This window comes from Aythya fuligula, chromosome 10 (assembly GCF_009819795.1).
Source record: "Aythya fuligula isolate bAytFul2 chromosome 10, bAytFul2.pri, whole genome shotgun sequence".
In the NCBI taxonomy this organism is placed as follows: Eukaryota; Metazoa; Chordata; class Aves; order Anseriformes; family Anatidae; genus Aythya; species Aythya fuligula.
Window position 1 is genome coordinate 3,952,069 of NC_045568.1, and position 27,516 is coordinate 3,979,584.

The 27,516-nt window shown below is 41.9% G+C and overlaps 1 protein-coding gene across 8 annotated transcripts in view; it reads left to right on the plus strand.

Moving 5' to 3' along the window:
• IQSEC1 (IQ motif and Sec7 domain ArfGEF 1) overlaps positions 1 to 27,516 on the plus strand; it is a 345,052-nt gene that overhangs the window by 184,767 nt on the left and 132,769 nt on the right. For 5 of the 8 annotated variants that reach the window (XM_032194058.1, XM_032194048.1, XM_032194049.1 and 2 more), the window contains one exon: positions 1,346 to 1,390. The exons of 2 other annotated variants lie outside the window; for them this stretch is intronic. In XM_032194058.1, coding sequence (XP_032049949.1) covers positions 1,346 to 1,390 — 45 coding nt within the window. Of the gene's footprint in view, positions 1 to 1,345; positions 1,391 to 8,382; positions 8,970 to 27,516 lie in introns of those variants that run through there. One more of the 8 variants, XM_032194053.1, reaches the window with a different exon arrangement.

Below are 27,516 nucleotides of genomic sequence, written 5' to 3' on the forward strand. Positions count from 1 at the left end.
AGTGTCCATAACCACGCACATTGATGACTATATGAGTAGAAGTTAATTTATGGCAGTTTGTGTAAGAGATATAAATGGGTAAGTACAAACAACCTTTTAAATTTATTCCTAACATGACGATGTTGTATTCATTATGCGGCTTTGGCTAATATTTTATTACAGCCTGTGGAAAAACAGTTTTCATTTCACCCTGAAAATGTAACTCCATCATATATGTGTTTATAATAAAGCTGTAGTCATGCACAATGAGAGCAATTTTCATTAGTAATACCACACTTCATGTTAAATTGTGCTATTTAGACAGTAGTGTAGTTGTAGTCACCTCTGTACTCCCAGTGTCTTAACTAAACTGCTGCAATAATTCCTCTGGAAGACTCTGGAGTTGCCTTTTTGGGTAGAGAACGAGAAGCCAAAGAATTCAAAGGATGGCTGTTCTGCTAGTAAATACACGTAGGAAATCTGATGCCCAGTGTGAGAAAAGCCACCAAGAAGGCAAACTGCAAGAACAGAACTTAACATGGCTCTCACAGGAGGGTTTTGCCCTCCTCCTCCTGCTGTATGCAGCTGTGTTGTTTTTGCTTAGCAGCTGTACCGAGGAGGAAATCAAGGTGGCCACGAGCATGCCCCTGCAGTCTGCACTGTGCTGGTCCTCTGTGATCATGATGTGGTTATGTACGGTGGCTACTCTTTGCTAGAAGGCCTTCTGCTGAGGGTGCTTTTTGGATCTTGAAATTTCATACACACCTGAATTAAGGATCAGCTTCATGGTTTGCTGAAGGGAGGCGTATGCTCAGGGACAAATCCCAGCAAATGTAATGCAGGTGTGCCTGCTGGGGAACGAGTTCACAGCTCCAAGGATGTTTGCAATGCCTGTGGTCTTCACAGTTTTCTGACCTTCCTGAGGAAGGTACTTGTATATTTTGTTGGTATATTCCAAGGTTCTGCACTGGTATAGGTGGATTGAGCTGAGATTTTATTGCTAGTGCCCACAGTGCAGGACCGAAAATAGAAGACGGGTTCTGGAAATATTTAATATTATGGTGCACACAGTAGAACTTGGTAAGTCATTCATATGCCAAAGTATTGTCATTCACATTTGATCACATTTTGGTTAGTTGAGCAAAGATGTTTCTGTAATTCCCTTTTCATAACATATAGGAAATAGCTGCTCTTATTTTTTTGTATGTGGTTGGGTTTTTTACATCCATATTTAATGTCATGCTATGTACTTTAAAACATCAATAAAAAGGAAGCCAATGTAAAGCTGTTAAGAATTTGACATTTATGGACATAGTGTTTTTATTAGTTTTAATACCTTGTAATTTTATTCTTTTACTGTTATCAGGAACTCATTGGAAACAGGAAGCAGCATCTCTACTGATCCGCTCAGGTACTGTAGTAATATAGATGTTAATTTTAGGTTTGAAATAATAAAAACAGCCTCCAGTCTGCATCAACTATACATCACATAATTTTATTTTATGATGTATAGCTAGTAAAGGCATTGAGTAAGTGTTTGTGGTTTTTTGTTGTTTGTTTTTCTGTTTGTAAGAGGGGATAGCTCTCTTTCTTCCAGGATTTCCAACTTGAAATTCAGTTCTAGCTTTAAACACAGTATTTCTTCTCAGAAGAGCATGAGGAGATGGAGGGTTTGTGCATGCACTTGGGCAAGCCATCTCTCTCAGATTTCTGTAACCTTGTGCTGAAAAGAGTTGACCTTCCCTGGTAGTTTTATGCTGCTTTGAGTGAGCAGTACTGATTGTGTCTAAATATTACTCTTTTTTCATTGCTCAGCATTATCATAAAATCACATGTACAGACTTCAGAGACTGCTATCACACGAGTCATCGCAGTGACTGAGATTTTACTTTGATCACACAGTTTAGAAGAAGTACTTAGTACTGTTAACATTGCACATCAAGTGGGGACCTTGTTTGTTTTATTGTCATAGCTGCACATTAAAGAGTGCATCAAAGTCACACACTTCCTTTGATTAAGTTGGGGCAAAATCCTTTTCTCTCAAACTGGCAGTTTGGTGAAAGTCCTCCTTTCTGAGGTGTTTGGTATTGAGGATGTGAATCTTTCCATACTGCATAGTTTTACTTTGCGTGGACAAAACATTAGTGGGAACTGCTTTGTTTACCCTTATTTAAAGTACAGGCTTTCTGTCTGTTGTTAATTTTCCATTATTTTCCAGTGTATGATCTTCTGAAAGTGTATTACTATCATTTCCTAAAACACACACACATCCCAACACTATGGAATAATATCATCTTTGTTTTCAGCTCAACATAGTTCCACTGGACAGCATTCAGCATGACTGAGGTTTTGTTCTATCTCCCGGTTTGACTGGTGCTGTTTCTTTGTGTGGTAGGACAATAGAGGAAACAATGTCAGCTTCCCCCTTCCCTCTGCTCTTCTGAAATCTTCTTGTACTAAGAACATTGTGTAGCTGATTTGTGATTTACTGTTCTATGGGCTAAGATTCCCAGAACCAGGTATTGCTGCCGTCTTGATTCCAGGCTAGACAAACCTTTGTGAGAACAGATGATTTTATTACAATGCTTTTCCTTCTAGTGATTTATTTTATTTTTCCGTGGGAGGATGTCGGTGAGAAAGATGAGGAAGGAATGGATAGATGTAAGAAGTGGTTGAATTTTCACATTTGGTGGGAAAAGGAACAGCTTTAGCTTGACTGAACAGGCATTTACTGGAAAATGTAGCAGTTGAATCATTTTAAGTTGTTATGTGCTATAAAAACACGAATATTTTCTTGGGTTTAGTTATTTTCCATAAAATGAGACTATGATATTTAATATCCACCAATATGGCCCCTGCTGTTGTCCCATGGCCTCATGAACCATAAACTTTCAAACACACAGCATGTGTGTTAGTTTCTGTGGCATGGGCTCTCATTAGTATGCATTTGGTGAGCAGTGCTCTTTTCTGAAGCCTGCAGCAGAGAGGTGCAGCCTGGTATGGAATCCCTGATTGCACTTCTTTATATTTCAAACAATAGTTCTATGCTAGTTATATTCTAGGCTTCTTTTACACGCACTACAAAAATAATAATAAAGCTGCAATTTAGAGATGTTGCAACTTTGCTCTTTATCCCATGCACTTTTATGAAACTTCTGTGTTCACATATTTCTTATGCTACTGCAAACATGATCTTCAAAATGTTTGGGTTTTTTTACAGAACTGTCTTTGTAAAAACTTATTTGGCAGTAAACGTATGTGCATGTAAATGTAAAGGGTCCTTTTAAATTTAGAGATCTGGGAAGAAATAATATTTTGGAGTTACCAAATGAGGGGGTAGAAATGCAGCTCTGTAACTATGAATGAAACAATTATTTGAGAGTTTTTAAGCATCATAAAGAGCAATCACAGAGGAGACATTAGAAAATCTTCCAGATGATATTAGGTGAAACGGTGACTTTTCCTAGGGTTAAATATTTGTTGAAGAAACAGCATGTCAAATCTAATTGAATTCGGTAGGTCAAATGAGCCTGTTTTGGACCTGTAATCAGGCAATGTTCAGGGCTATTATTTTTTAGCAAAATGAAAGACAGAAGACTTCTTGTCATTGAATGTCTTCTCATAACACTGTTGAACAGATTTGAGTGACCCATAAAATGGAAATGATTAACATGCATCCATCCAGTGTCCTATCAAGCAGTTAGTGTTTTCTAGGCAGGCTGCTTTTCTTGCGTTGTGCTCACCAACTTCCTGTCCCCATCAGTCAGTTAAGTTTACCCTATAATAACCACTCTTCTAGTTCTCAGCTTCTCTGGAGCATTGTAATCCAGACCTCTCATTTTGTTAAATTTCAGTTGTGCACAGATTCCCCACCAGACAGATCATTTGTTTCCCCTGGATTTGTTTAGATTGTACTTGCATTCTGTAGGTCAATTTGAAAGTTACGCAGTTGTGAGATTAGGAGTCAGTGCCATAAAGAATAAAGGCTAATGTGAAAAATGTGCTTATGTCTGTTAGGAAGAGAAAAATCTGTACAAGCTGACATGCTATATATATGTGTACGTATGTTATGCTTTGCACGGTCCCTTTTCATACTGTGAATGGTATTTTTTTGTGGATATTTTGTGTTGGCCTCTATCAGTTTTCACCTGGTAGCTGAGAAGATTTTGTTTTCTGAATCAGTGCGAGTCTCCTGGAAAGCTGTATTACCAGACCTGCTTCAGATGTTCCAGGCATTTAAATATTTAAGCTTCTCAGATATTTGTGCCCTATATGTCATTTGTAACAAATTCATCAGCTAGTGGGTGATCTGTTTACAGAACAGACATTCAGAAATAGATATTCAGTCTTAAGAGAACAGCAAATAACTTATTACCCAATTTCATGAAATTTTGGCAATTCCTTAAGGCTTAATAACAAAGAATGAAGGATAATATCAAGTGGGGTAGTTGAATAAACCTGAGAGCTGTTCAAAGCAAAGTAACTATATCAGAGCATCTCCAGGCAGAGGAGTCTCTTTCTGAGTAAAAGGCAGGGGAGTTAATTTCCCTGATTCTCTCCACACCTCTACAAAGCACTTCACCATCATGTCTAGGTGTCTCAGTGGTGCAGCAGAGCCCAAGAGCTCTATTCATGTTCCACCTTCTGTTTTCCCCAGTCAGGAAGGGATGCTTGCTGATGCGGTACCCAGAAACGCATAAAAGGGCCGGAAAGAGAGATCTGGTTTGCCAAAGCCTTTAACATTAAAACCTTCCATATTTTTGTTGTAGCAACCTAGGAAGTTTCCCAACAAAGTTGCACGTGGAAGCTTTTGCATTTCCAGTGTCAAAACGGGGACGTAGCGTACAGGAGCTATACGGTGAGCTGTAAGGCCTTTAAGCATATCAGGAGCTATTTAGGACCTGTTCAGTTGCACAGATTCTTGTGGTTTGCGTACATAGTACAAGTCTCATTTTTCAGTGGGGTGTGCACGGTGCGCATCATGGAATTGGTAGGGGAGCTCCAGGATCATCATCTCGTGACACACTCGAGCTCTGCAACTTATGAATCATTAGCGGGAAGTTCTTGTGCATGGCCACCGAAGTACTTCAGCCTGACTTCATGAAGGGCTCATGGAAAGCAGTCCTCTTACTGCAGTTCTGTGCTTTGTGTAAGCAGACAAACAATATTCTTCTGAGCAAGTTAAATATTCTCGGAATTTTCTTGTCATGTCACGGTAAAGGGTGTATGTAATTAAGCAAAGACTCGGAGCAGCTGAATTTATGAATTTAATGAAGAGTTAAAGGTTATATAGCTAGACAAGTTCATTTTCCTGTTTGTTTGTGTTTGTTTTTCTGAGAGATGTAATTCGTATACAAGTAACTGTAGCAGGCACTGACTTTATGCTAAGTTTATTTTATGTAATACTCTTTGTCACAAGTGACAAAGCTTTATTTCAGCCTTGTGGCTTGTCGTGGCAGCCATCCCTACAAAGGGGAGTTGCACCTGTATTTTTTCATCTTGCCTCTGTTTGTTTGTTTTTTTAATGTCTGGTTTTGAAAGAGTTGTCAGAGCCTTTGGAAAGTTGATGCCAGAGCTGCCTCTCCTTAGCAAAACTCCAAATGATGATGTTTTCAGTGAGCCACTCGCTTCTGGTACCAGTGCTGAAGCTGCAGCACGTCCAGAAATCACTGCCCTATTAGGCCTGGGAATTCAAACTCAAGGGTAGCAGTAAATGCCTTTCTGAAAGAGCTAGTTTTATACCAGTGTGAGCGTGAGATGAAGCTTAATTTTCTTTGTTGTTTTCCTATGGAAGACAAGTAAAAATGAAGAACATGTTGAAAACATGGTGCTTTTCATTTGCAAAAGTCCTAATTAGCATTTTGCCTGCATGCGGTGCAGTATAATCAGCACTGGTTGCTGTCAGAAAATTCATGAGTGTATAGCTTTTACTCACTAGTCCAGTAGGTAGAAGCAAGCAATTAAGGTGACAAACAGCAATTTTTTTTCTACAAAGAGTATGATGGAAAGAAATTGCTTTGCAATGTGAATAGTCAAAGTGTAAGTTGTCAGAAAAGTCTCATTTTAGGGCCAAATCTTTGGATGGTGTCTCAGGAGCTTAATTGTCTCTGTATGGTTTTCCTCTTCTTTCTTGATCCTGAGAATAGCTGTTCTTGGTTACAGAGCAAGTCCCTCCTTGATGCTTTTGGCTGGCTTTCTTGTTTTGTTTTTGTTTTGAAGGAATTCCAAGAAATTCAGGCAGAAGAATGCTCCAGTAAGGAAAACTCAAGGGTAAACTTCTCTGGCCATCCCTTTATTCTTGGAAATAAAGGGAAAAAGGTTTTCCTGTTATCCTCTTGGTCTGCTCCAAAGGGTGCATACAGTGCATTGCCATCTCACCAAAGTCAGGGGACAGCACCAGGGAGACGTAGGGGAGGCTGAGACTCAGCAACAGGCACTGAATCCCAAAGGGCTTCATTCAGTTCCTCTGTAGATAAAATCAGCCCCTGTTTTAGAGGGATAGTTATTAGGGATCAAAAGCAGGGACGGAAGATTTTGATAGGAAAATGTAACATTTGACATAATGGTTATCACTTCCCGGAGAACTGCCAAGTTGATGAAGCCCCAGAGAGTGTGAGATCAGGAAGAAAAATAGACTTGAAATTTCATACTGTCTCATATTGTTACCTCTGAAAAGTAAGCAACTGTGTTTTCTTGGGAATCGCTTCATGAGTACTGGTGCTGTTACTGGTCTGAAAGAAGTCCCAAGGAGTAATTGCAGGCACCAGGCAGAGGCGATTGATTATTTTGAACGGAATCTTTAAAAGATTTTTTCTTTCTTAAAAAAGGCCCAAATCAACTGCACATCATGTTTTTGCTTTTTCATACAAACTGTTTTGTTCATGATCTGTTCCTTTCCACCTCCCATCCTGTACTGTACAATATGTTCTGAGGGAAATGCTAGGCAGTGCAACGTGAACATTTTTGAATGTTGTTGTCCAGCCATAATACACCTATTGCTTGACTCCTCTAAAGAAACTGCCAATTCTTACTTGAATATATTCATAACTTCATTTAAAGTAAACTTGCTCAAATCTGTTTTCTAAAATGCTGCGAGGCATTTCTGTAACTGAATAGTGACAATGAGTAAAACCAGAAACCTTAAAGGATCCCTAAATATAGCTTATTATCCAGGCACTTGGGGAGTTAGATATGCCTATGCTGAGCACGGTCTCAAGTTAAGGACTAGGAGTTTGGCTTGCTTTGTATTTTTAAGCAGTGTTAAAATGTTAAAACAAGAAACTGGTTCGAATGCTAGAATCTTTGCTTTTAAATATGTCTTTGGATTCTGCCCTTGCTTTTGTTATTTCTGTGGATTTCTTAATCTCCTGTATTCTTCTGGTACTTTTGCAAGCTATATCCTGAATATTTCCTATTGGTGATTTTCAAAAACTCACCAGAATGAGAAATACCCAAACTGTAATTTCTGGAAAAGTAAATTGGTCAGCAAAGTGGACGTAAGAACCAGCCAGTCTCCAGTAGGGCACTTGTGGTTTGTTTTGTTTTTAAAAACAACCAAAATGTTTTCTCCAGTGCCAGTAACGTTTCCTGCTAAAGGGCAGTTCTGCAGCACCACCTCGGGTTAACTCTTGCTTCGAGTATCCTGGGAGACCGGGGGAACTCCTGAAAAGTAAATTGCGCTTCGGTGTAAGAGGAGAAAGAAGGGAAAAAAAAAAAAAAAAAAAAAAAAAAGTGGGTGAGTTGGATCACTGTCTTTTATGAAAGATAGAAACTAAATTTAGACCCCTGATTTTCCTGAGTAAAGGTGGCCTGCTTTCCGCATGCCGAGCCCAGGCTTCCCCCAGAAGATGCTGCTCATCTTGCCGCGTCCCTCGGAGCCGCTGAGGGCTCGGGGTTCCTGGCGGGGTGCAGGGGGCTTTGGGCTCGCCCTGCAGCCGGGCCCCCCAAGCTGCCCTTCTGCATCGCTGCGGGGTGCCAGGGCCCCACGGGCTGTGGGCACCCCCTGCACCCACGGCCCCGCCGCCCCCCCGCGCAGAGCTGGCGGCGCCCGGCCCCCGCTGGCGGAGCGTGTCGGGAAGGAGATGAGATGAAATGAGATGAGATGAGATGAGATGAGCGTAATTTGGTTGGCGAGCGGGGAGGGTCTGCGCTGCTGCTGCTCCGGCGGTTGGGTGGTTGGGATTTCTCTTCTTTTTTTTTTTTTTTTTTTTTTTCCCCTGTCATAAGGAGCCCACGGTTTCCATAGGTGCTGGCAGACAATGGAGCTGGTGTGATTTGCACGGGAGGAGCTGATTAACAGAGTTGTGTGCTGCTTTATTTAACAACAACAAAAAAAAAAAAAAAAAAAAAAAAAAAGGAGGAGGGGGGTGCGGGGAAGGACTGCCGTTCCTGTGTGATGGGATCATAGCACTGCTGGGGTTATAGGCAGTTGTTGCTAGATCTGATTGAGATAATTGCTTGTGTTTTCCCAAGTTCTGCAAGCTCTCAGGATGCTTTCCAAAGGTCCTTCAGAAACCTTAACTGGAATATACACACGTTGTTTGCCCAGAGGGCTATTAGAATGGCCTAAAATAGCCAAAAGGAGAAGTGGGATTTCTGTGTAATAACAGCTATCCCAGTAGCATTGGAGACTTTGGGAAAGACAAACTGCCATCAGGATCAAAAGCCTGTGTGAATTTGTAGCCTTTGTGCGACTGCCTCTTTGTATTAAAGTAGGATACTGCAACTGTGCAGGTGCCGTGCCATGTGCACGACTAGCTGCATGCATTGGTAGCAATTAGGAACACTTATGCTGCAGCAATAAGGAGAGGAGTGTTGGATTGGATTTGAGTCATTCAAATCATAACAAAAAGAAGTCTTGTGTTGTTAAAATCTAGCTGCAGACTACAGTTGCTGCAGTACAAGTATATGAAAATGCTGAAGCTAAAGGCCTTCTGCTTGGATTACTGGCAGTTTTTGTGTCTCCAGCCTCTTCATGGTTTCTATAAAAGGTAAGAGAACATTAACTCTGAAATTCTTTTCGGAACTGGGTGGCTGCACATGATGCCACCAGTGCTTTTACTTGCTGTTCTACTCTACTGAAAGGCAAATATGCACGGGAAAAGGGAGTGGTAGAGAATTAATGAGAACTTGTGACAAAGATTGTAAAGCTGCTTTTTTATTGCATCAATTATCAGCCACTTTTGTCTCTGCGTGCAGATGTGAAAGGTGGTGATGCTGTTTGGTTTTAACGTTTGCTTTAAGTCAAATCATCCCAGCTAAGACTCAATTAATACTTTATTCTCTGGTATTTTATCCTTAGGCACAGACGCCTGTGCTGTGTAGTTTACAGACTGTAAATAGTACTAAGAGATTAATTGAAATGTCATGGAAATTTATGTAATGCATAGATAATTTATTTTATTTTTTTTTTCACGGAGGTATTTAGTAGTATAATAGTTTATCTTTGGTTTCCCTCGTGGCGCACAGCGTGCATCGCAGTCATTCAGAGCAGTGGGCACTTCACTTAGGCAGGTCTGACATACGGCTTAAATGATTGATGGTGAATAGTGATCATAAAGAATAGGACAGGGTGTCAGATGCATTGAGCTTGCCTATTTAATGGAACAGCAAAATAAGCAATTCCATTTAACATGTCCCTGAACTTACCCTAATGCTTTTTAATCCAAACTTCTGTTTTCTTGCTCTTAATTTACGCTAGCAACCAATGGGACTTATGTGTATTTGAATTTTCTGGGGAAAAGTGGAGATCATTTCATTGTTAACAAAAACCATGCAATTTAAAACAGGATTCTGTTCTTGTTATGTACACTTTCTGGTCTGACTGTCTATTGTCAGCCTACAGAAAGTGCTTTGTACTAAATGCTAATTGCAGTTGAATTTTTCATGCAGTGACTGAAGGCTGGCAAAGGAACTGTTCCAATCTTTTTCAAGGTTTAAGGGGTGCCCCCCACTTTCTGGCATTGAGTAATACAGGACCCTCATCTGTGACTGTTGGCTAGTGAAGTTTCAAAAGATAGCTTTATTCCCTTGCAGTTTTTCACAGGTTTCCTTTCGAAGTCAGAAAACTTCCAACCTATTCCTAGCCCCTCGCAGTACCTTCCTTGCTGAGAATCCATATAAAATAACAGAAATACAGCCAGACTGTTTTGATGCAAGCAAATACAACTGGACTAAAGGTTTATGTCCTGGATTCCTGGCAGCCTCCCAGCTTTGTTGCCAATGAATTACCCTGGAGTTGTTCTGCATCTCCTAATGGAAACCTCGGCAATACATAAGGACTTTCCATTTACTTCCTTCCAGACAGTTAATTTGTTTGTCATTGAAACCTAGATGTGTTTGAGCCCTCCTCCTGGAGTATTTGTATGAACAGAAGTAAAAGGAGGTTAAGCACTTAAATATCAGGTGGAAGTACTTCACTCTCAGCATTCTGAGAAAAGGAGAATTGAAGGGAAGTTGCAGTTTTGTCATATTATAAGCAAAATAATTTCTTGATTGGAGCAGAGTGGCAAATGAACATGAAAAGCAAATGGTTCAGAATGAATAACAAAACTAAATGCAAGGAAGGTAATACATAAAAGAAAAAGTATCTTTCTTGACACTTACTTTTAGTTACTTTTTATTAGTATTTGCAGGTTGTTTAAAATGCTCTTGGAAAAGAGCCAAGGTGCTGTGGGGAGAAATGTTGTGTGTGTCTCTATATGTTTTTAATTTTATGTATGAAATAAGGTAACCAAAACTGGACTTGAGTAACGTTTCTATCATACGAGTCATTATGAAATCTTAGTATTTGCAGTAGGGCTATTGTCTGCCCTCTGTTATACCCTGTTCATGCCAGCAAATGGAGGCAGGAGCATAGTTGCGATGTCCTGGTACACCGCTCCCTTGTGCTGCTGTTGCTGGCAGCCAGCTGTGGCCCTGGGTGAAGAGGTGCAGCTGCAGGTCGTGAGGAAATAGTGCCAACCCCCTGTGCACGTGGCACTGTGACAGCGCGGGACCTCTTGGGGTAGGCCCGGGAGGCTGCAGAGGAGCTGCTGTCGGGGCTGTGTGATCCTGATGCTGTGGGGTAGCTCGGGCCTGCTCAGCCCAGTGCCCTCACACACTCACCCTGAGCGAGCCGTACGTTACAAGAAATGTGACTGCTTTCTATTTCCAGTTGTGGGCTGCCTGAGCCTGGTGTGACTTTTGGTTTCAGCTGGAGTTGGTGATGAAAACTACAGTAAATGTTTCTGGTCAGCTCAGAAGTTCCATGGCTTGCTGCTGTATTCAGAACTCAAGTTGTGTTTTTCAGACATTGGTACTCAGGGAAGTCTTATGGGGTCATGTCTGTGGCCTGACCTGGACAACTGTCATTTATGCTATAATTTTTGTGGTTTTAAGTTATAATTTTTGTCTTGTGCTGGGAGCTGCTTGCACAGACCTTTGCATCTCTGTTGATATTCATGGAGTCGAAGGGAGGTCCATGCAGGGCCTGTTTGGTCCTGCATTGTGCTGAGAGGTGTGGCAGGATGGGGCTGGCTCCTCATGCTGCTGTCTGGCACTTGTTTCTTCCTCAAACCCTTGGGAACGGGACTGCTGAGAGGCTGAGGCTGGCAGTGGTGGAGCTCCATCCCTACTGCCCCGAGCTGTGGGGCTGGGAACAGGAGAGGGGCATGGGGCAAGTCGCCCTCCCTGCCTGTATTGTAGTGCTGGGCAGGGTATCACAAGAAAACAGTGGTTCTGGATGATGGGAAGGAGTGAAAACAGGACAATTTTTGCCTTCTGAGATGCCAGTTTTTGAACATAAGTTTATGAAGCGAAAGTTCAGTTCCAGAACTCTCTACCAAGCTGTGCGTGTGACAGTCCCAAAGAGAAACTCGGCTAAGGGCTTACACCCAGCCTGGAGCTACTGTACAGTTTTCAGTCCTTTGTGAGAACTGATTCAGTGATGTATATTTTCTCAGCACAGAAAGGGAAGGGGAGAAATAGGACAAAATAAACCAACTGTGCTTTTAGTCTATTTCATAAGTTCGGCTGCAACTCCAGTGGCCAGGCCTTTGCCTGTCACGTGCACGTTCACAAAACAAAGTTACTGCCAGGTAATGATGCCTCCAGTAACATACATAAACTAACAGTCTGCTTTTATCTAAATTGGGGCAGATTATATGGAGAAAACTGTGGGTGTTGGGGTAGAAACCTGGTTCAAAAAGTGTTTGATCATTCATCTGTGGAAATCCAATTTCAGCTCCTTGTTGCCTTTAGCACTGGGAGTGTTTTGGTCTGTGCCATAACCCCTTGGTTAATTGCTGGTGTTCAGTGCCCTTTGAATACAAATACTGAAAGTGTAGAGATGAATTTCTATAATAGATTAAAGTGTAAGATGAGCGAATCACTGTAGGGTTTCTGTGGGATTTTGAGGATGAATGTCTCATGCTTGCTCAGTGGATTATTATAAGACCATGTGACTTCAGGTTTAACATGCGAAAGTGAAGATTTTCTTTAGCCAGTGGGTGCATCGTGCTGTGCTTCTGCCAGCTGGTGTGTAATAGCCCAAGCGAGAAATTGTTACCATTAGCATTGCATTAAAAATAAAGCATAAAGTGAGAAAATTTGTTCCTGGTGGTGAAGAAGATTATAATCTGTACTTTGGGAGGGGGATTCTTCCTCCTGGAATTTTTTCTTTTTGCTAAGACAAGAGTGTTTAAAAAGAAAAAGTGCTAAATTTGTAAAGGTTACTTTACTGGAAACTGGTTGCTTGACAAACAGCAGTTTTTAAATGAGAACTTTTCAATTTTCTACTTCTCATTTTTCATTTTGCTTTTATAATTTTGCTCTCTCCAAAAGAGGCATGAGTTCCTTAGAGAATAGTCAGGCATTTCTAGCAGGCCTCTTATTCCAGCCACCCCAACGGAACAAGATAAGTGAGCGATGACAGGTTTTCTGAGGCGGGGATTAACTGACATTGTTTCTGCCAGCCTCCAGTTGGGACTGGCAATTCCAGCATTGTGATTAAGGATGGATTGAATCATGTGCTTAAGCCTATCTCCAAGCAAGAGCAGGTCTATATTTTGGTATATGATTCAGTCTTGCTAGGATGTTTCAGTGGTGATTATAAATGAAAATGCTTTCATAAATCTCCTTGATAGGAGCAGCCTATTACTGCTGTGCTAGAACGTCACCAAGTCCCTGACTCACAGAGGCTACTTAAAGCCCCTCTAAATTGCACTCTGCGGGGCACCGGCAGCTCTCTGCTCGTCCTCTTTCCCACTCTGTTATCCAAGACAAATTTGTAGCATTTGAAAACATTACATGAATTGCCAGTCCTAATTTAGATGCAGTTTCAAAGATGGCACATGTGCTTTAAAGGATCTATGTCAAGATTGTCTTCAAGGTTAACTCTTTGTTTAAAAAAAGAGTGCTTTGATAGTCTTTGTGCCTCGTCTCTGGTGTTGACAGTGTGGACTCTGCTTCTGTGATTACGTGGGGTGGCTGCGGATGTGCCAGACAAGGTGCTTGCTAACAGGCAAGGAGCAGCACTGCTTCCTTTAAGCAAAATGCAGCCTCAATAAGAGATGCAAAGGTCTCAGTTGTCACATTACTACATAGTTAAAGGGGTGTCTATTTTTAAATCCATTATTTAAAAATGGATTAATAAAGAGAGAAGAGGTCATTATATAGCATATTGTAATCCTCCAGCCCTGGAAGCAGTAGCTGTGTGATAGTTACAAATCTCAGTAACAGTGAGTCAGGGGAAAAAAAAATCTTTGGGTTCTGGTCCATGAGAGCAGGGAACTTCTTTTGCTCACATGGTGATGTCAGCTGGTTTGCTCTCCTTCTGGCGCTCACTTAAATTGTGAGCTCCTTTGCGATCTGAACTGAACAAAACAATAGCAAAGTGGGTGGGAGAAATAACGACAGCTTTGTCTTGAACTTGCATTTGGACTTCACCATATATGTTGTTAGAAACAAATAGTTTGCTTCCACTTGACAGTGACTTCATCCAGAGCAGGGCTGAGTCATAATGCCTATAGTACAGCTCTCCCAGGAGGTTCACGCTGGCAAAGTTTATGCAATTGCAGAGCAGCTGAGAGCATAAAATTCTCTTGTTCTCCTTCCCTCCCCTCCCCCCCAGATCCACCATCCTCTTAAAGTACAGCCAGCAAACAGTGCAGACTGCAATATTCCCATATTCAGTATAAAAGTGATTGAGGAAAACCTCAACTAAATATATAAGGTAAGAAAATGCCTTAAAAGCAATCAGAGGATTTGTCTGCACTCAGGGAACTAGTGATTTCAATTTGATAACTGAAAACACCCAAAATAGCTGTTAGTCTGATTAAAGCCTTCATTGTAATGTAATTCACGCTACTGTGTATCTGAGTGTTCATAAAAGTGTTGAAATGCTCTGTTTTTATGCCTTCAGTTCATACTCCTAGTTTTTCTTAACTTTCTGGGTTGCTCTTCCTTCCTACCTGGTGGATCTTTTGGGATCCCTTCATTTGCCATGCCCCGATTTCACCGAGGCTTGCTGTGGGACTTTGCTATTGCTGAGCAAAAATCCTGTGCTATTATAGAGGACTGTGTGGTGTCTCCTCAGACCGCTGCTGTAACTGATGATCTGGGTTTCAGGCTGGAGGCAGTTCTCTGTATACGTGCCTCTCTTTTTCTCTCTTTGCGGTCATCAGTAAGCCGCATGTCAAGCCTTTCTGAAATGTCTTGCACCCAGGAATCATCTCCGAGTATTCAGGTTCTCCACTGTTCACACTTGTGCAGCTTTCAGCCTTCCACAAGCACAGCTTCAAAGACACATACCAGGTTTTGAAGAACTTCAGTATCTGTGCTGGGGCCCTCGCAGATGTGTAGGTGGTGCTGCCTGCCCTTTAGCTGTACCCCCAGAGAGCACGTTGTGTGCCAGGCTTTTCTGTCAGTGTCTGGTCTCTACCGTATTTAGATGCAACTGATGGGCAGGCCCTAGGGCAGTCACATTTAAATGGTGCATTTGGCTATGAGCCTACATGGATTGGAAGCTTTCTGAGTTTCCTTTGATAGTCGTCCAAGATTAAGTCACAGAAAAGGGCGTCTGGGAGCACGGTGGTGGCTGGAGACACACGAGGAGCCTGTCGGTGACTGCAGCTGGAAGGATGCTGCAGGGGCCTCTTAGAAGCACCATAAACCTGCCAGCTTGTGGGGATGAGAGGGGATGCCCTTTATCAAAATGCCAAAATCACGCTGGCTTTATTCTGCAGAAGGACCGGTATGTGGATGTCATTGCTGTGAGCTCCCAGAAAACGTCGTTTTGCATGCTCTTAGGAATGTCTGAAAAATCAGAATAGGAAGTTAAAAAGGGAAGGAAAGAAAACATGGTGGAGGCTGAGGAAAAAAATGTAGTGAACATAATTTATTTAAACCTCTTCCCCAATTTAATGAACATGTTGACCTGTTACAAGCTAAGGGTTTAAAGATGCCCTAAATTGCCTTAAAAGCCAGACTGCTTTTCATTTTAAAAAGTTAAAACTGTCTATTTGCAAGGCTTCTTTCAATCCTTAATTGGTAATAGCTGCTGTCTAAAGGCAATGTTACCTAAGTTAAAAATAGGTCTGGAACTCTCCTGACAACCAAAAACATGTGTGATGGTTGCTAGCCCCAGCGCTCACAGCTTCTTTTGTTAAATGCCCTATAAATATAATCTACTTACTGGTAGGAACACTGTTAAATTCTGTTTCCTGATCATTTGTCCTGGTAGAAACTTGAGGAAAATAAGTGAATTGCCACCTTCACTCGTGAAGCCTGCAGTATGCCTGTTTCCCTCTTCATGGGAATGTTACACTAACCGAATTTAGGGTGAGCCTGTGCACAGCTGAAGTAGTAAGGTTATCTTGGCTGCAGACAGGTCATGCGGAAAGTGATGCACATCCGGAGTGCGCGGCTGTGTCAGAGAGCAGACCAGATAAGGTGTCCTGGGTGCTCCGTTCTTCTGAGCCCCTTCACAGCAACTTCTGTGCCAGGGTCTCGGCGTGCTCAGCTCCCCCTGAGCACTGCCTGTTGTTCAGGCCTCAGTGCAGAATGTGAATGAATCTCGGGAGGCAGAAGAGCAATAGAATGGGAGCCTCCAAATTCAGCATCCTGGCTATTAACATCATTTGAAAGTAACGTACCACCTACAGCTTCTACAGGAACCTTAGCTCTAGCATTTTTTAATACTTGATGTGATTTATGTACCTGGTAATATCTTTGCCTGGAGAAGCTTTTTTTTTTTTCCAGTGTTTAAAAAAAAATATTGAAATCCTCCAGTTCTCCTTCATTTCTGTCGTTTCCCACCCTACTCAACCCCCCATAATATATATATATATATATATTTATTATTTTCTTTTAAGGAATTTAAGTGCTCTGCTTCACCATATAGGGGACTGATGGTGGCTCTGGGTTCTTCTTAGCAATCAAAAACACTGAACAAACCGTATTTCTGATACTAAACCATGTGCTGTGTGCTTGGAAGTGCCCAAGTTGAGGGCTCTGACAAACAACTTCTGTTGAATTCATTTCCAGTATTTATTTTGTTTTTTGGTACTGTTTCTTCCAATTGTTTTGACTCCCCCCCCCGCTCCAGCCCAGCACTTCTGTGCCCACTCAGAAAGCCAAAAAATGCCTGTCTCAGCTGTCCCAGGTTGTCTTGGTGCAAACTCACCTGCAGCAGCAGTCGCAGCCAGAGCTACAGCCAGCAGGTGGGAGCAGTGGAGGAACAGGCGGTCTTCGTGCTGACTGCAGCAGACAGCCTCAGCCTGGCGGTGAGGCAGGGAGAGCCCCGAGCAGGTGCATTTTCAGTTGCCTCAACCATTTGCTCAGCTCTCATAAGGGAATGCTGGTAGCACGACATCACCTTTCTCTGAGTTGGCAGTTGTGTCTGAATTAAAGATTTCTTCCTGAAAAGACACAATATTTTTTACAAAGTTGATTGGTTTGCCTGTTATATACACAGTGTAATGCAACTCTGGGACAGCTGGCGTGTCCACTCAGTGCAGAAATGGGGACACAAACCTGGGGCGAAGCCTCGGCAAACATGACATTCTGATGCAGGGGACAGCACTTCATTAATACACCTACTACTACCTCCATTGAAAATAAAACATAATGATGAGTGGGTTTGGAAACGCCGATGTACTGAAGTGGGAAGAAATGTTGGAAGGAGGCAGAGCTCCTTACAGCTCCCCATTGCAGCTTGGCAGCTTACAGTGCATGCACCATTAGCAGGGCACCACTGTGGGTCCGGCCCCAGTGGTGCTGACGTGGCTGCTGAAAATGAGCATTGTGCTGTAGATGACTTACAAGCGAGGAAAATTTAGTAAAGGTTTCCAAGGAGTATAATGGAAGAAAAAGAATCCAAGTACATCTGTTTGGGGAGCTCCGCTTCATACAGGGCCTGGTCCCATGCACAGCACGACTGGGTGGATGCAGTGATGTCCTCTGAATGGAATCTGTTGTTTCATTTCAAGGGGAAGAGATAACCAAAGTTTTTATTGCCACACCCAAAGAGGAATAATAAACCAGCCAGGCAGCAACCGTCTCCAAACATCCCTTGTTACCACCCCATAGTCTCTGTGTTGGCTGGGATTATTTGGCCAAGCATGTGAGTGTGGGAGAAGACTGTCACTGGAGTCATTACGATAGATTATGATTGATGTACAAAATGGAAAATCCGTGTCAAAGGCAGATGTGATGCCAAAAGGCCCCTGCGGTGCTGGGGCTCATCTTGACTTGTTATACAGTGAAAGCAAACAAGGCTTCAAAAAAGTGAAATCATTTGATATGCTAATCTGTGTCTTGTTTCAGGCATAGTAATGTCACTGCGAACAAAGGAAAAGAAGGTAAACAGCTAAGACAAAGGGGACATTGTCTTCCTGCTGCTGGAAATTTCTATTCCCAAACAGGATTTTTCTTAATAGTAAGAAATAGCTGATGGGACAATTTTGTCTTCAATATCTCGTTACCTCCTTAGCAATCACACTGTGAGGGAGATGTCTTTTGAAAAGGCAGCGTATCTTGAGACAGAATTAGCCATGGGCTTTGATTAATTACCAGTTTGCCTCATCCATGTGTGTACGGAAATCATCAGCTACAGCTGAGAACACCAGCACCTGCAGATGGTCAAATCAAGCCCACACGAAGCTTTACAGGATGCTGTTAGGCTTAGGCATACCTCAAATATCATTTCAGTGAGAATTTCAGTCTTTTTTTTCTTCATATCCAAAATCAGAATAAATAGAATTTATGTACATCTGAGATCTGATCATAGACCCAAAATACTGATGTACATCAACTCATAGCACAGTTTGCACAGTATTCAACATTTTCTGTATGTGTATTATTTTGTATTTGCAGGCTGCCTATCAGCTCTAAATTATTCCAAATTTGGGCCTGCTGTTCCCTGCAGAACGAATGCTTGCTTTGTGGAGAGCTAACTCGATTTGCCTTGGTCGCGTTGGGAATTAGCGAACAAACTCAGCTCATCAGGAGAGGAACTGAAACGCTCCATTTACTCTTTCATAAAACTGTAGTCTTCCTCCCATGGTAAATGCTGCCGCAATGACTTAAGAGAAAAAGGGGAAAAAAAAAAAAAAGGCAAAGAAAAGGAAAAATAAGAAAAGGCAGCACCTCAGTTTTGTCCTATGATGATATCACATGTTATTTTAATCCATTTGATCACTGGATACGCATAAATGCTAGAAACATGGATGAAGCAAGTGATTAATACTCTTGTATTTAAAGTCTCTTGTAGATCTCAGTATGACATCCACCTTAATCTATCTTTAGAGACATAAAATAGTGTTGCTGCAGATGCTGATAATGTCTAAATATTGCACTTGAATGTGAATCAAGGAATGCATAATATAAGTACACCAATTACACTGATGCCTCAAATACATACTCAAGTAGAGGTAGGTGACATCAATAAGCATGCTGTTTGCTAGCTTTATACTACACCAAAAATAAACTACTGTTTGTTTAATACTTCATATATAATGGACTTATTTATGCTAAATCAAGTATTCCAAGTGTACGCCATACACAAGTAAGAAATACGGTATCATGGGTGCCCCATCTCTCAAATTCGCATGTTAAGGTGATCAGGAGCATTCAGCTGATCTGCCTGAACTTTCATAGCTTTTTCCATCATTTAAACGGATTCCAATGGTTATGTTAAGAACAGGTCTGTAAGTTTTCTAATGCAATTTTTCTCCATTATGTCTACTGATTTAAAATGTATAATGTGCTGTGGAACTTGTTCTAACTTTTTTTATGAGCTGTCAGTCGCTTATTCCTGGAATCGTTGTCAGAAAATCACTGAAACAGAATCTATTTCAGACTAGTAGTACCAGTCATGAGATCCTAGATAAAATGGTCTTGTACAAAATGGAGTTGTGCAACAGAAAACAGACATTTAATCATAAAAGCATTCTGTTCTCCCAAGAAGTAGCATGAACTTAGTTTCTTGCTTAATTAAGTTTTATAATATAAACATTCATTTAATGTCTTTGATCCAGAAGAACCCCTGATAACTGTGCCATTGACCTCTTTGCAGAGAAGAGAGTGTGGTCTAGTGGGCTGAGCTTTAAAGGCTCGCGAAGTTTTAATGTCATAGCAACAACACTGACATTCTGGGTGGTCTCGGAGAAACCAGGGTAGGATTTCAAGGACTTGTGTTTCAGTTAAAAATAATAACAACAACAAAAATAATAAAACTTCTCTATATAGGGTGATTCTGCGTGTTTGTTGAGGCTTAAATCCTATTCAAAGTTTTGGTGATAAATGTAGTGCACTTAAACTAAATCCTTGAAAAATTAAGGGCTAAATTCTCCAGCGTAGTATAAAAAGCAGCAGTGTAAATATTTAATATTCTTCATAAATCCCCATCATCATTGAGAAATTGTGTGTTATGTCATGCATGGGGTTGGGGTTCTTTTTGAGGGGTAAATATTGTCATGAAGACAAAATCCAACTATCACTTAGCTATCTGTGAGGTTTCAGGACAATAAGGGAATTCTGTGAGCAAAGTAAGTTTTGTGGTGTTTTTTAGTCAGATTTTACTGTTTTATTTTTGATGTACTTTATAAGCTAAGTGTCATAGCTGACATTCACTATTGAAAGCCACAGCTTTGTGTTCAAACACAGCCTTAGAAAATGACTCATTACTTCTTTTAGCACTACGAAGTTTATTACAGTACACGAGAAATTTTGCAAACAGCTGGGAGTTTGTTCAGCCTCAGCCATATCATTTAGCGAGTTTGGTAAGCCCTCACAGATCCAGTAAGTGATTTGCTAAGGCCCTCTTACTGGGCTGGGTTTGTTGTTGTTGTTGTTTTTTCAAGTGGAATAAATGAAACCAATTTCTGTAGGTGCTGCATAGGTAGGTTTGTCTTTCTTGACAACTTGGAGCAATATTATATGTGGCTTTCTGAACAGCCTCTAATAATCTTCTCTGGCTTGCAAATAATGTAAACAACAAGTCTTGTAAATCACGAAGAAAGAAGTAACCCGAGACTTCAGATGAGAAAGCTGGCTTCTCTCTGAGTTCATTTGAGTGGAGGTCGGAGGAATCACTTGGAAATCGTGAATCAGTGCTTGGCGGCTGCATGAACCTTGGACTAACTTTTTTGTATGCTGCTAAACTTTCTTGTTCCTTGAGTTACTTGGAATCGTTCTAACTTTGCAAACACTTCAGAGGAGGTCATGAAGGGAGATGGCAGTGCAATGTGGAATCTGATGTGGAAATACTGCATTTCTGTCAGGACGATCAGGTACAGTAAGAGTATTTAAAACTTTACTCTGTGGTAAGTGTCTGAAAGCTGCATGCGTTGTCTCTTCCCCTGCTTGTATTCTTTTGCCCTGCATAGTTAACTCTAAGTAGTCTGAGACGCTTGTTTGGGTAGCTTCTTTCTTGTCCTTATACTAAAGCTATGAAAGGAAAAATACAGGGTTACTGAAAACAATCTTCAAGGAAAGAGGAGTTTTCATGATTTTGGTCTTGGAAATACCTCTGCCTCATTTGCAAGCAGGCGGAATTTGGAATATGAAAGAAACCTGACTTTCATGAGTATTTGCCTATCGTCATCTTTTATTCATTGTATCTCCCAAATCCGGAGATTAAGCATGTGTTTAGCATGCTGCAAGCATCATTTGCTTCAGACAGAGGAGAAGGGGGAGAAAAGAAGGCGGAGGCTTTTATGGCAGGATACAACTTTAAGTTTCAAACGTCTCTAAGTGAGTGTAGCGCTCGTATCTTACCTGTGTGCGGTGTGTGAAAACGCAGCCGACTGCAGGGAGATGACAGGCTGTGGCTGCCGTGCATCGCCGGTCGCGTTCTTGGAGTGGTTCGCGTTTGACAAGCTGCGTGCTCCCTGCCAAGCACACTGCTGGAGATTCCAGTAGAGTTTATTCCAGGAATGGAGCTATTAAGTGAGACACTTGGTGATTGTGTGTTCTCACAGCAATTTTATGTATTTAAAAATAGCTAGCCATTCTCATGGTATAGTTTCTTCGTGTTTCGGGGCTATATGATCTGAATGGTGCATTCTGTCATGCAAGCTTCCCTTGAGAAATCACGTAATCTAAATAATTACTGCATTTCACACTGCATAATTATTCTGTGCTGAGGAAAGAGGTTAGAGAGCCTGGATTCCTACATGAACGTTCATTACAACCAGAATGATGCTGTGGAGAGCTTTTATCATCAGGATGCTGAAATAAAGCTGAAAAGCCACTTAGTTCCCAGCAGAGAGCGAGTCAATACGGCAGAAACTGGAAATAATCCCTGAGAGAGGATTCAGTTAAAATAAGAAATTTTATTTATGATCTAGTTTTGGAACCAGAAATAGAGGGAAAGCCTAAAATGAACCAAATTCATGCTTAAATACAGAGAAACAGTTGTTGCAGCATAGATATTGATCCTGACCTTAGTACTGCCGGAAATTTCTGAGAAAAGTCCAACGTACAGCTCAGGCTATAAAAGCAAGCGTCCCCCACAAGACCGAGCTTCAAAGGTTCCTCGTACTATTTGGGTGTGGCTGTTTTTCTAAAGCTTAATGTGCAGATTGTGCTCACCTATAAACAGCCACATCTCTCTGTTATCAGTGAACTTACTGCTGGTCAGAGTACGCAGGTTGAACATTAGCTTCATAGCTTACAGTAAGGCTTATTTATAGAGCAGCTCGCTGGCTCTCAGCTAGCATAATGCAAAATAAAGTTGGTTGTTAAAGTGCTGCGAGTATTTTCAGTTTCAGTTGCTGGTTGTTCTAACACAGCGTATCTTCATTGCAAGCTTCATTGCATCAATGAATCTGAGAGCATAAAGAAAATATTTCCTTTGTGGAAAAAGATCTCTACCACCTTAATTTGCTTTTCTGTTATCTTTCAGGAATCCTGAGCCTCTCCCTGCATTCTAGGAGGCTGTCACTAACCGTTCTGGCTCATGTCTATATCTACCAAGTATGAGGCTATACCAGTCTTTCTCCCTATCTGCCTCCTCCCATTTCTAGGGAACTGTGAAACCCATGCAGCCCCTGCTGGAGATTTCAGTCAGCTTAGGCACATCTTATTTAGGGTTACAGTGAGCTTGTTTTTTCCCTCTGTGTGCAAGCCGCCCTGGTAAAAGTATTCCTACCCACCCTTGGTGCCACCGCACCAAACAGCAGGGCATTGCCCTGACTACACTGGGCCAGTTGTACTTGGGCTTCTAACGAATGTGCAGAGCATGAATGAGGGATTTGATGCCTGAGAGAGAAAACAGTCCCACTCAAAAGGAAAATTGTTAGTGCTGGGCTTCAGGGTTGGGCTTGTTTTCATTGGAATCCAACTGCTTTAAAAAATTGACTTAGACTTTGTTGTCTGTTTTAATTAGACCATGTGCCTTGGGGGGAGAGAGCATCTACATCCATGTGTATGTGTCTAAGTTTACCCTGACTAGATCTTAAAATTGTAGGGTCATGCCTGTCAGCAAGGTGAAACACATGTAGCACTAGAAGAATTAAGGCACAAAATGCAGTGGTTTGTTTTTTACATGGGGAAGCTTTAAATCACGTTGTAGTAAGTGTAGGAGAGGGCGGCACAGTGTGATATGGAAAAACACTGCGCTGTCTAGATGTCTTTTTTTTTTTTTTTTTTTTTTTTTTTTTTTTTTTTTTTCTCCTTCTGCGGGGTGTTTGCCTACTCCTGTAGTGAAATTAGAAGAATTGTAAAGATGAAGGGATTTCCTCACTAGCATACCACAGCTGAGCTTATGCCACTTAACAGGAGACTTCTGTTCTGTCCAAGTGCTCGGCTCCCTGAGCCCCTGGGGAGCCTCTGATGCTACCAGGTTATCCCATGGGGCAGGAGAGGCAGTGTGGCTGTGCTCACGGCATGTCATAGGTAGCAGAGCAAGCCCTGAGCCCCGGGACAGTGCTCTGCTAGAGCTGGTCCCCAGCTCTCAAGAGGGAGCATTTTCATTCCTGACCAGTTTGCCTGTTTCCACCCCCAGGGATCTGGGCTCCTGATCCTCTTCCCTAAGCCAGGTCTGACCTCCCCTAGGCCAGCGATGGCTCACACCACACCACGCCGTGCTATTTTTGACTCTCCATGGCTACAGCAGTCACTACCCACACAAGAGGTGTTACGCGTTCCTGCCCAGAAGCACTGCAGGTTGTCGCTGATATTCCCGAGGAAGGGAGGAGCACTGTCTGTCATGGGCACTGCTCCTGAGCGGGGGGCAGAGCAGTACCACTGCTGTGCTGTCACAGCTACTGCGTTCTTCCTCAGCCTGTGCCTGGAGCACTACACGCACAGGGGGCAAACTGCCCTTCCCACTGCTCCAAGGTTCACTTTGGGGCAGTATTTCTCTGAAAAACAGCTCTTTCCTCTTCTGGTGAATGCCTGCTTGTTCTGGTATTTGCAGGTGGAAAGCACTCCCAAAATCACAGTTGGCAAAGCACGAAAGCAGCACTGGGGTGAGAGAATCAGTCATTTACTTCATGTTAAGGTTGCATTTCAGTCACGCACCATAGGTGGGAGATAGGCAAATATTTAGTTATAAAATAGTTTGTCAACATATTCAGATTAGCTGTTGCATTTATAGGGTTACATCAGTGTGCACAGAGAGGAGTGTGTTACACCAAGCCTGGGAGCAGACCGGCTGCACGCTGAATTACCCATGCTCTCAGCAACACGCCACATGCCAGTCAGCCCCGAAGGATGGGGTTAGTGGTTAGAGGAGCAGACTGGAGCCGTCTGAATCAGCAGATCCACAGCCCGCAGAGAATAAATTAAAGGTTTATAATAATGTAACGCATAGTTTTCAGCTTGCATCTTAAAGTTCCGTTTGCAAGTAATGGAGGAAAATTGTCAATAGTTACTTCTCAGTGCTCTACACATCTGGAAAAAAGTAAGAATCAGTCTTCAGTATGAGTTGTCATGGAGTTTCTTCACTTATTTTCCTTCTGCTACAAACATTTTCCATCTTGGTTCAGTCATACTTTATTTTTAGTCATCAGCTTTGTTTTTTTCTAAGGACTGACAGAACAGTGCTGCGTTTTCGTCAAGAAAAACCAGCACCCTGACGAGTGAAAGGGTCTCACTTGAGCCTTAGTTGCATTTTGAGCAGCATGAGCTGGTTCAGTGGTGGTACTGCCCCCACACTGCAGCTCCTTGCTCCTGCCCCAAGGCTGCCCGTGCATGGTGCCAGCACAGGCATTGCACATCCATGCAGGAAAGTCAGCTGGAAAAAAAGGTCTTGTTTCTCCCAAGCGGCTGCAACAGCAAGGTTCACCGCAAGGCCACACAAAAATCCTGTGCTAGCACTGGGTATGGGAGTATAGCAAGCAGTGGGAGGGCAGGGGACACAGAGTTCACAGCTGCAGTGACACTTCAGCCCCAGGAGCTGCAGTGGGCTGCATAGACAGGGCTGAAAGCTGAGGGTAGAGGTAGTTTGTGCTGTAGGTGATAGGAAACTGTCCTCTGCTGATACTTGCCACTTGTTATGGCTGTTTAACTGTCACACACAGCCAATGACGATGGGGTATATATTCAGGTCTATAATTTATGCACTTTGTTTTCCATCTGAAATGGAAACTAGAACACTGATCTCAGGTATTCCTCCTGGCAGCTACAGGGCTAATGCCTATACAGCTTCTCAGAAAAGGAGACTGATATGTTTTGTTATAGCGGTAAAGAATGGAGTTGGAACCTTTTGTTGAGATCAGGCATTATCAAAGTGATTTTCTTCCAGTTGTTCTATGGCTTAAGCTCTAACAAGATTTACTGGGGGTTGTGGGGATCACCTGTAAGATTAAAATAACAAAACAAAAAACTCTCAGGTCTTCCATATTGACTCCCGAACTTCAGAACGTGTTGATTCTGTATTCAGTTTCAGTGTGGGTTTGTTTGTCATCTTGAAATCTGCATTGTCATCTTGAAATACTGCATCTGGAAAGCTACGAGACAAAGCTGAATGCAAGCTGTCATTAGCAGTCTGGATGCTTTAATCATCACCCAGTGGATGGCTCTATATAGCCATTACTCTTGTATTTTAATACAGTACAACTGTAATTATCCTAGCGCAAACCTTCCTTTGGGTTAAAAGATCTCTGCAGAATGACAGTGCCAATAGCACATTGCAGTTAATGAATTTTTAATAAGCTCCTGATTCCAGTGTAACAAATCATTGCGAGGTTAGGATGAAGGTGGCGCCTTCAGAATCCTGAGTTAGGAGGTGTGAACGTGTCCTCGTGCACTTTGCATAATTAAATAATAAAATATGTTCGTTGGTTACATGTGCCATGTTTCTCCTATTGTCTTTGGTCTATGCATAGGAATCTGGAGAGGAAATCATTCCGGTATTAATTCACCTGAACTCAGTTGTTCTTCCTAAAGCAGACTTGCTCAAGGGGTGAATTACCCCGTGCTTTGGGTTTGTTTAGGATTCGTATTATTTTTAACTGCCTTTAAATGCTGCTCATTTTCAGCTAGGGTGTATTCGTGTTTACACAGATTATTTCAGCCTGATTGTTAATTTAAATTAGTGGTTTGTGACAAGTTCAGGAAGGGCATGCTGAGCTGTGACAGGTTACAGATCTGGTGGTGCAAGACCAGCCCCTCATCAGTTCCGTTTGCTTCTTTGCTACGAGCGCTTGTTAAAACACTGCTGCTTGGTATTTCCACATGCGCTCTCCATCTTTGTACACCATCTGCAATGTTATTGCTAAAAGCTAAAGATTTATAGGCAGGGACTGTTAGAGACAGTAGATGATTTAAATGTAATCCCTGTTGGATTTGTAGAGTAACAAAACTGTCACGGAAGCTGCAATATTTGCAGGTAATTAAGCCATTAAGCCTTTCTTCACCTGGAAGTCTTTCAGGGTGAGGGTATGCAAACTGCCAGCCTAGCAGTAGTGCTTCTTGGTTGTGTGCTTTCCTGTACAAAGAGCCAAGGTACTTAAGAACTTGAAGACTGTGGGGTGTTGTTTGTTTAAGAAGGGTCAAATAATTCCTAAACTGAGTGGTGAACCAGTGTGAGGTCTGAAGGCTGCTTTTAGTCGCTGCCTGTCCCAGTTTTATTCTAAGATTGTTGTTCTTTATTTTAAACCTGCGTCTACAGTGTTGTTCCTGTATAAAAGGACCTGATGCCAGTTTAGCTAAACTGACTTAAAAAAAAAAAAAATGAGTTAGCTGGAGTCAACTTCTAGTGCTCTTCTGGGTTTTCATCTTTTTGTGTTAAAATAGTTGCATCAGGCTTTAGCTCAAACTTTTAGCTTGGGCTTAGAGCAGCCCTAGGTTGAAGCTGTGCCACAGCTCTGTCCTTTCATGGCATGGAGCGTAATGAATATTGAAATCTTAGAAGTCAGAAACCTAATCCCAGGCATTCTAGGGAAGTTAACAGACTGTTTTATTATTTATTTACATAATCAAGCTCAGAGGAGCTACTTGATGCAGAACCATAGGTTACTATGATAAAAGTGTTTGCCTGCTTGGCACCTAGAATGCTTCCACTGCTGGTCTTACTGCTTCGCAGGCCCATCTAGCAATTGTCTTTCAGGATTTGTTTTGAAAGGGTACTGCTTTTGATGTTCTTTGATTGCCCAATTGATTGGTTTGTGGGTTTTTACCATATTTTGAGAACTCCTGAAACTGCCTTTCAGCTTGTGTCTTTTGGCACTGAATGTAGAAACAAACACACGCTGTATGGAAGTGTTACCTGCTTGTAGATTTGAAGAGGATTATTTTTCTGCCAGATTATAAAGCAAATTAGGTAGTGAGAAAATAGAGCTCTGCATTAATCTGGTGTTAACAAGATGTTGCATGTTCTGGAAGGAGTCAAATGACTTTTTAGTAATTGGTGAGTACTGATCAATGTAATGCTTCTGAATTGTGTGATTAACATCTGTGGATGCTGTAAATTGATCATGAAAATCCTGGTATGTAAAGTGATTTTAATGAAAAAACTTCCTAAAAATCTAGGAAAGGCTTTATTCCTTTTCCAGTAAGAATTCATTTTACTATACAAGTGATATCTCATTCTTGATATGCATTTTGAAC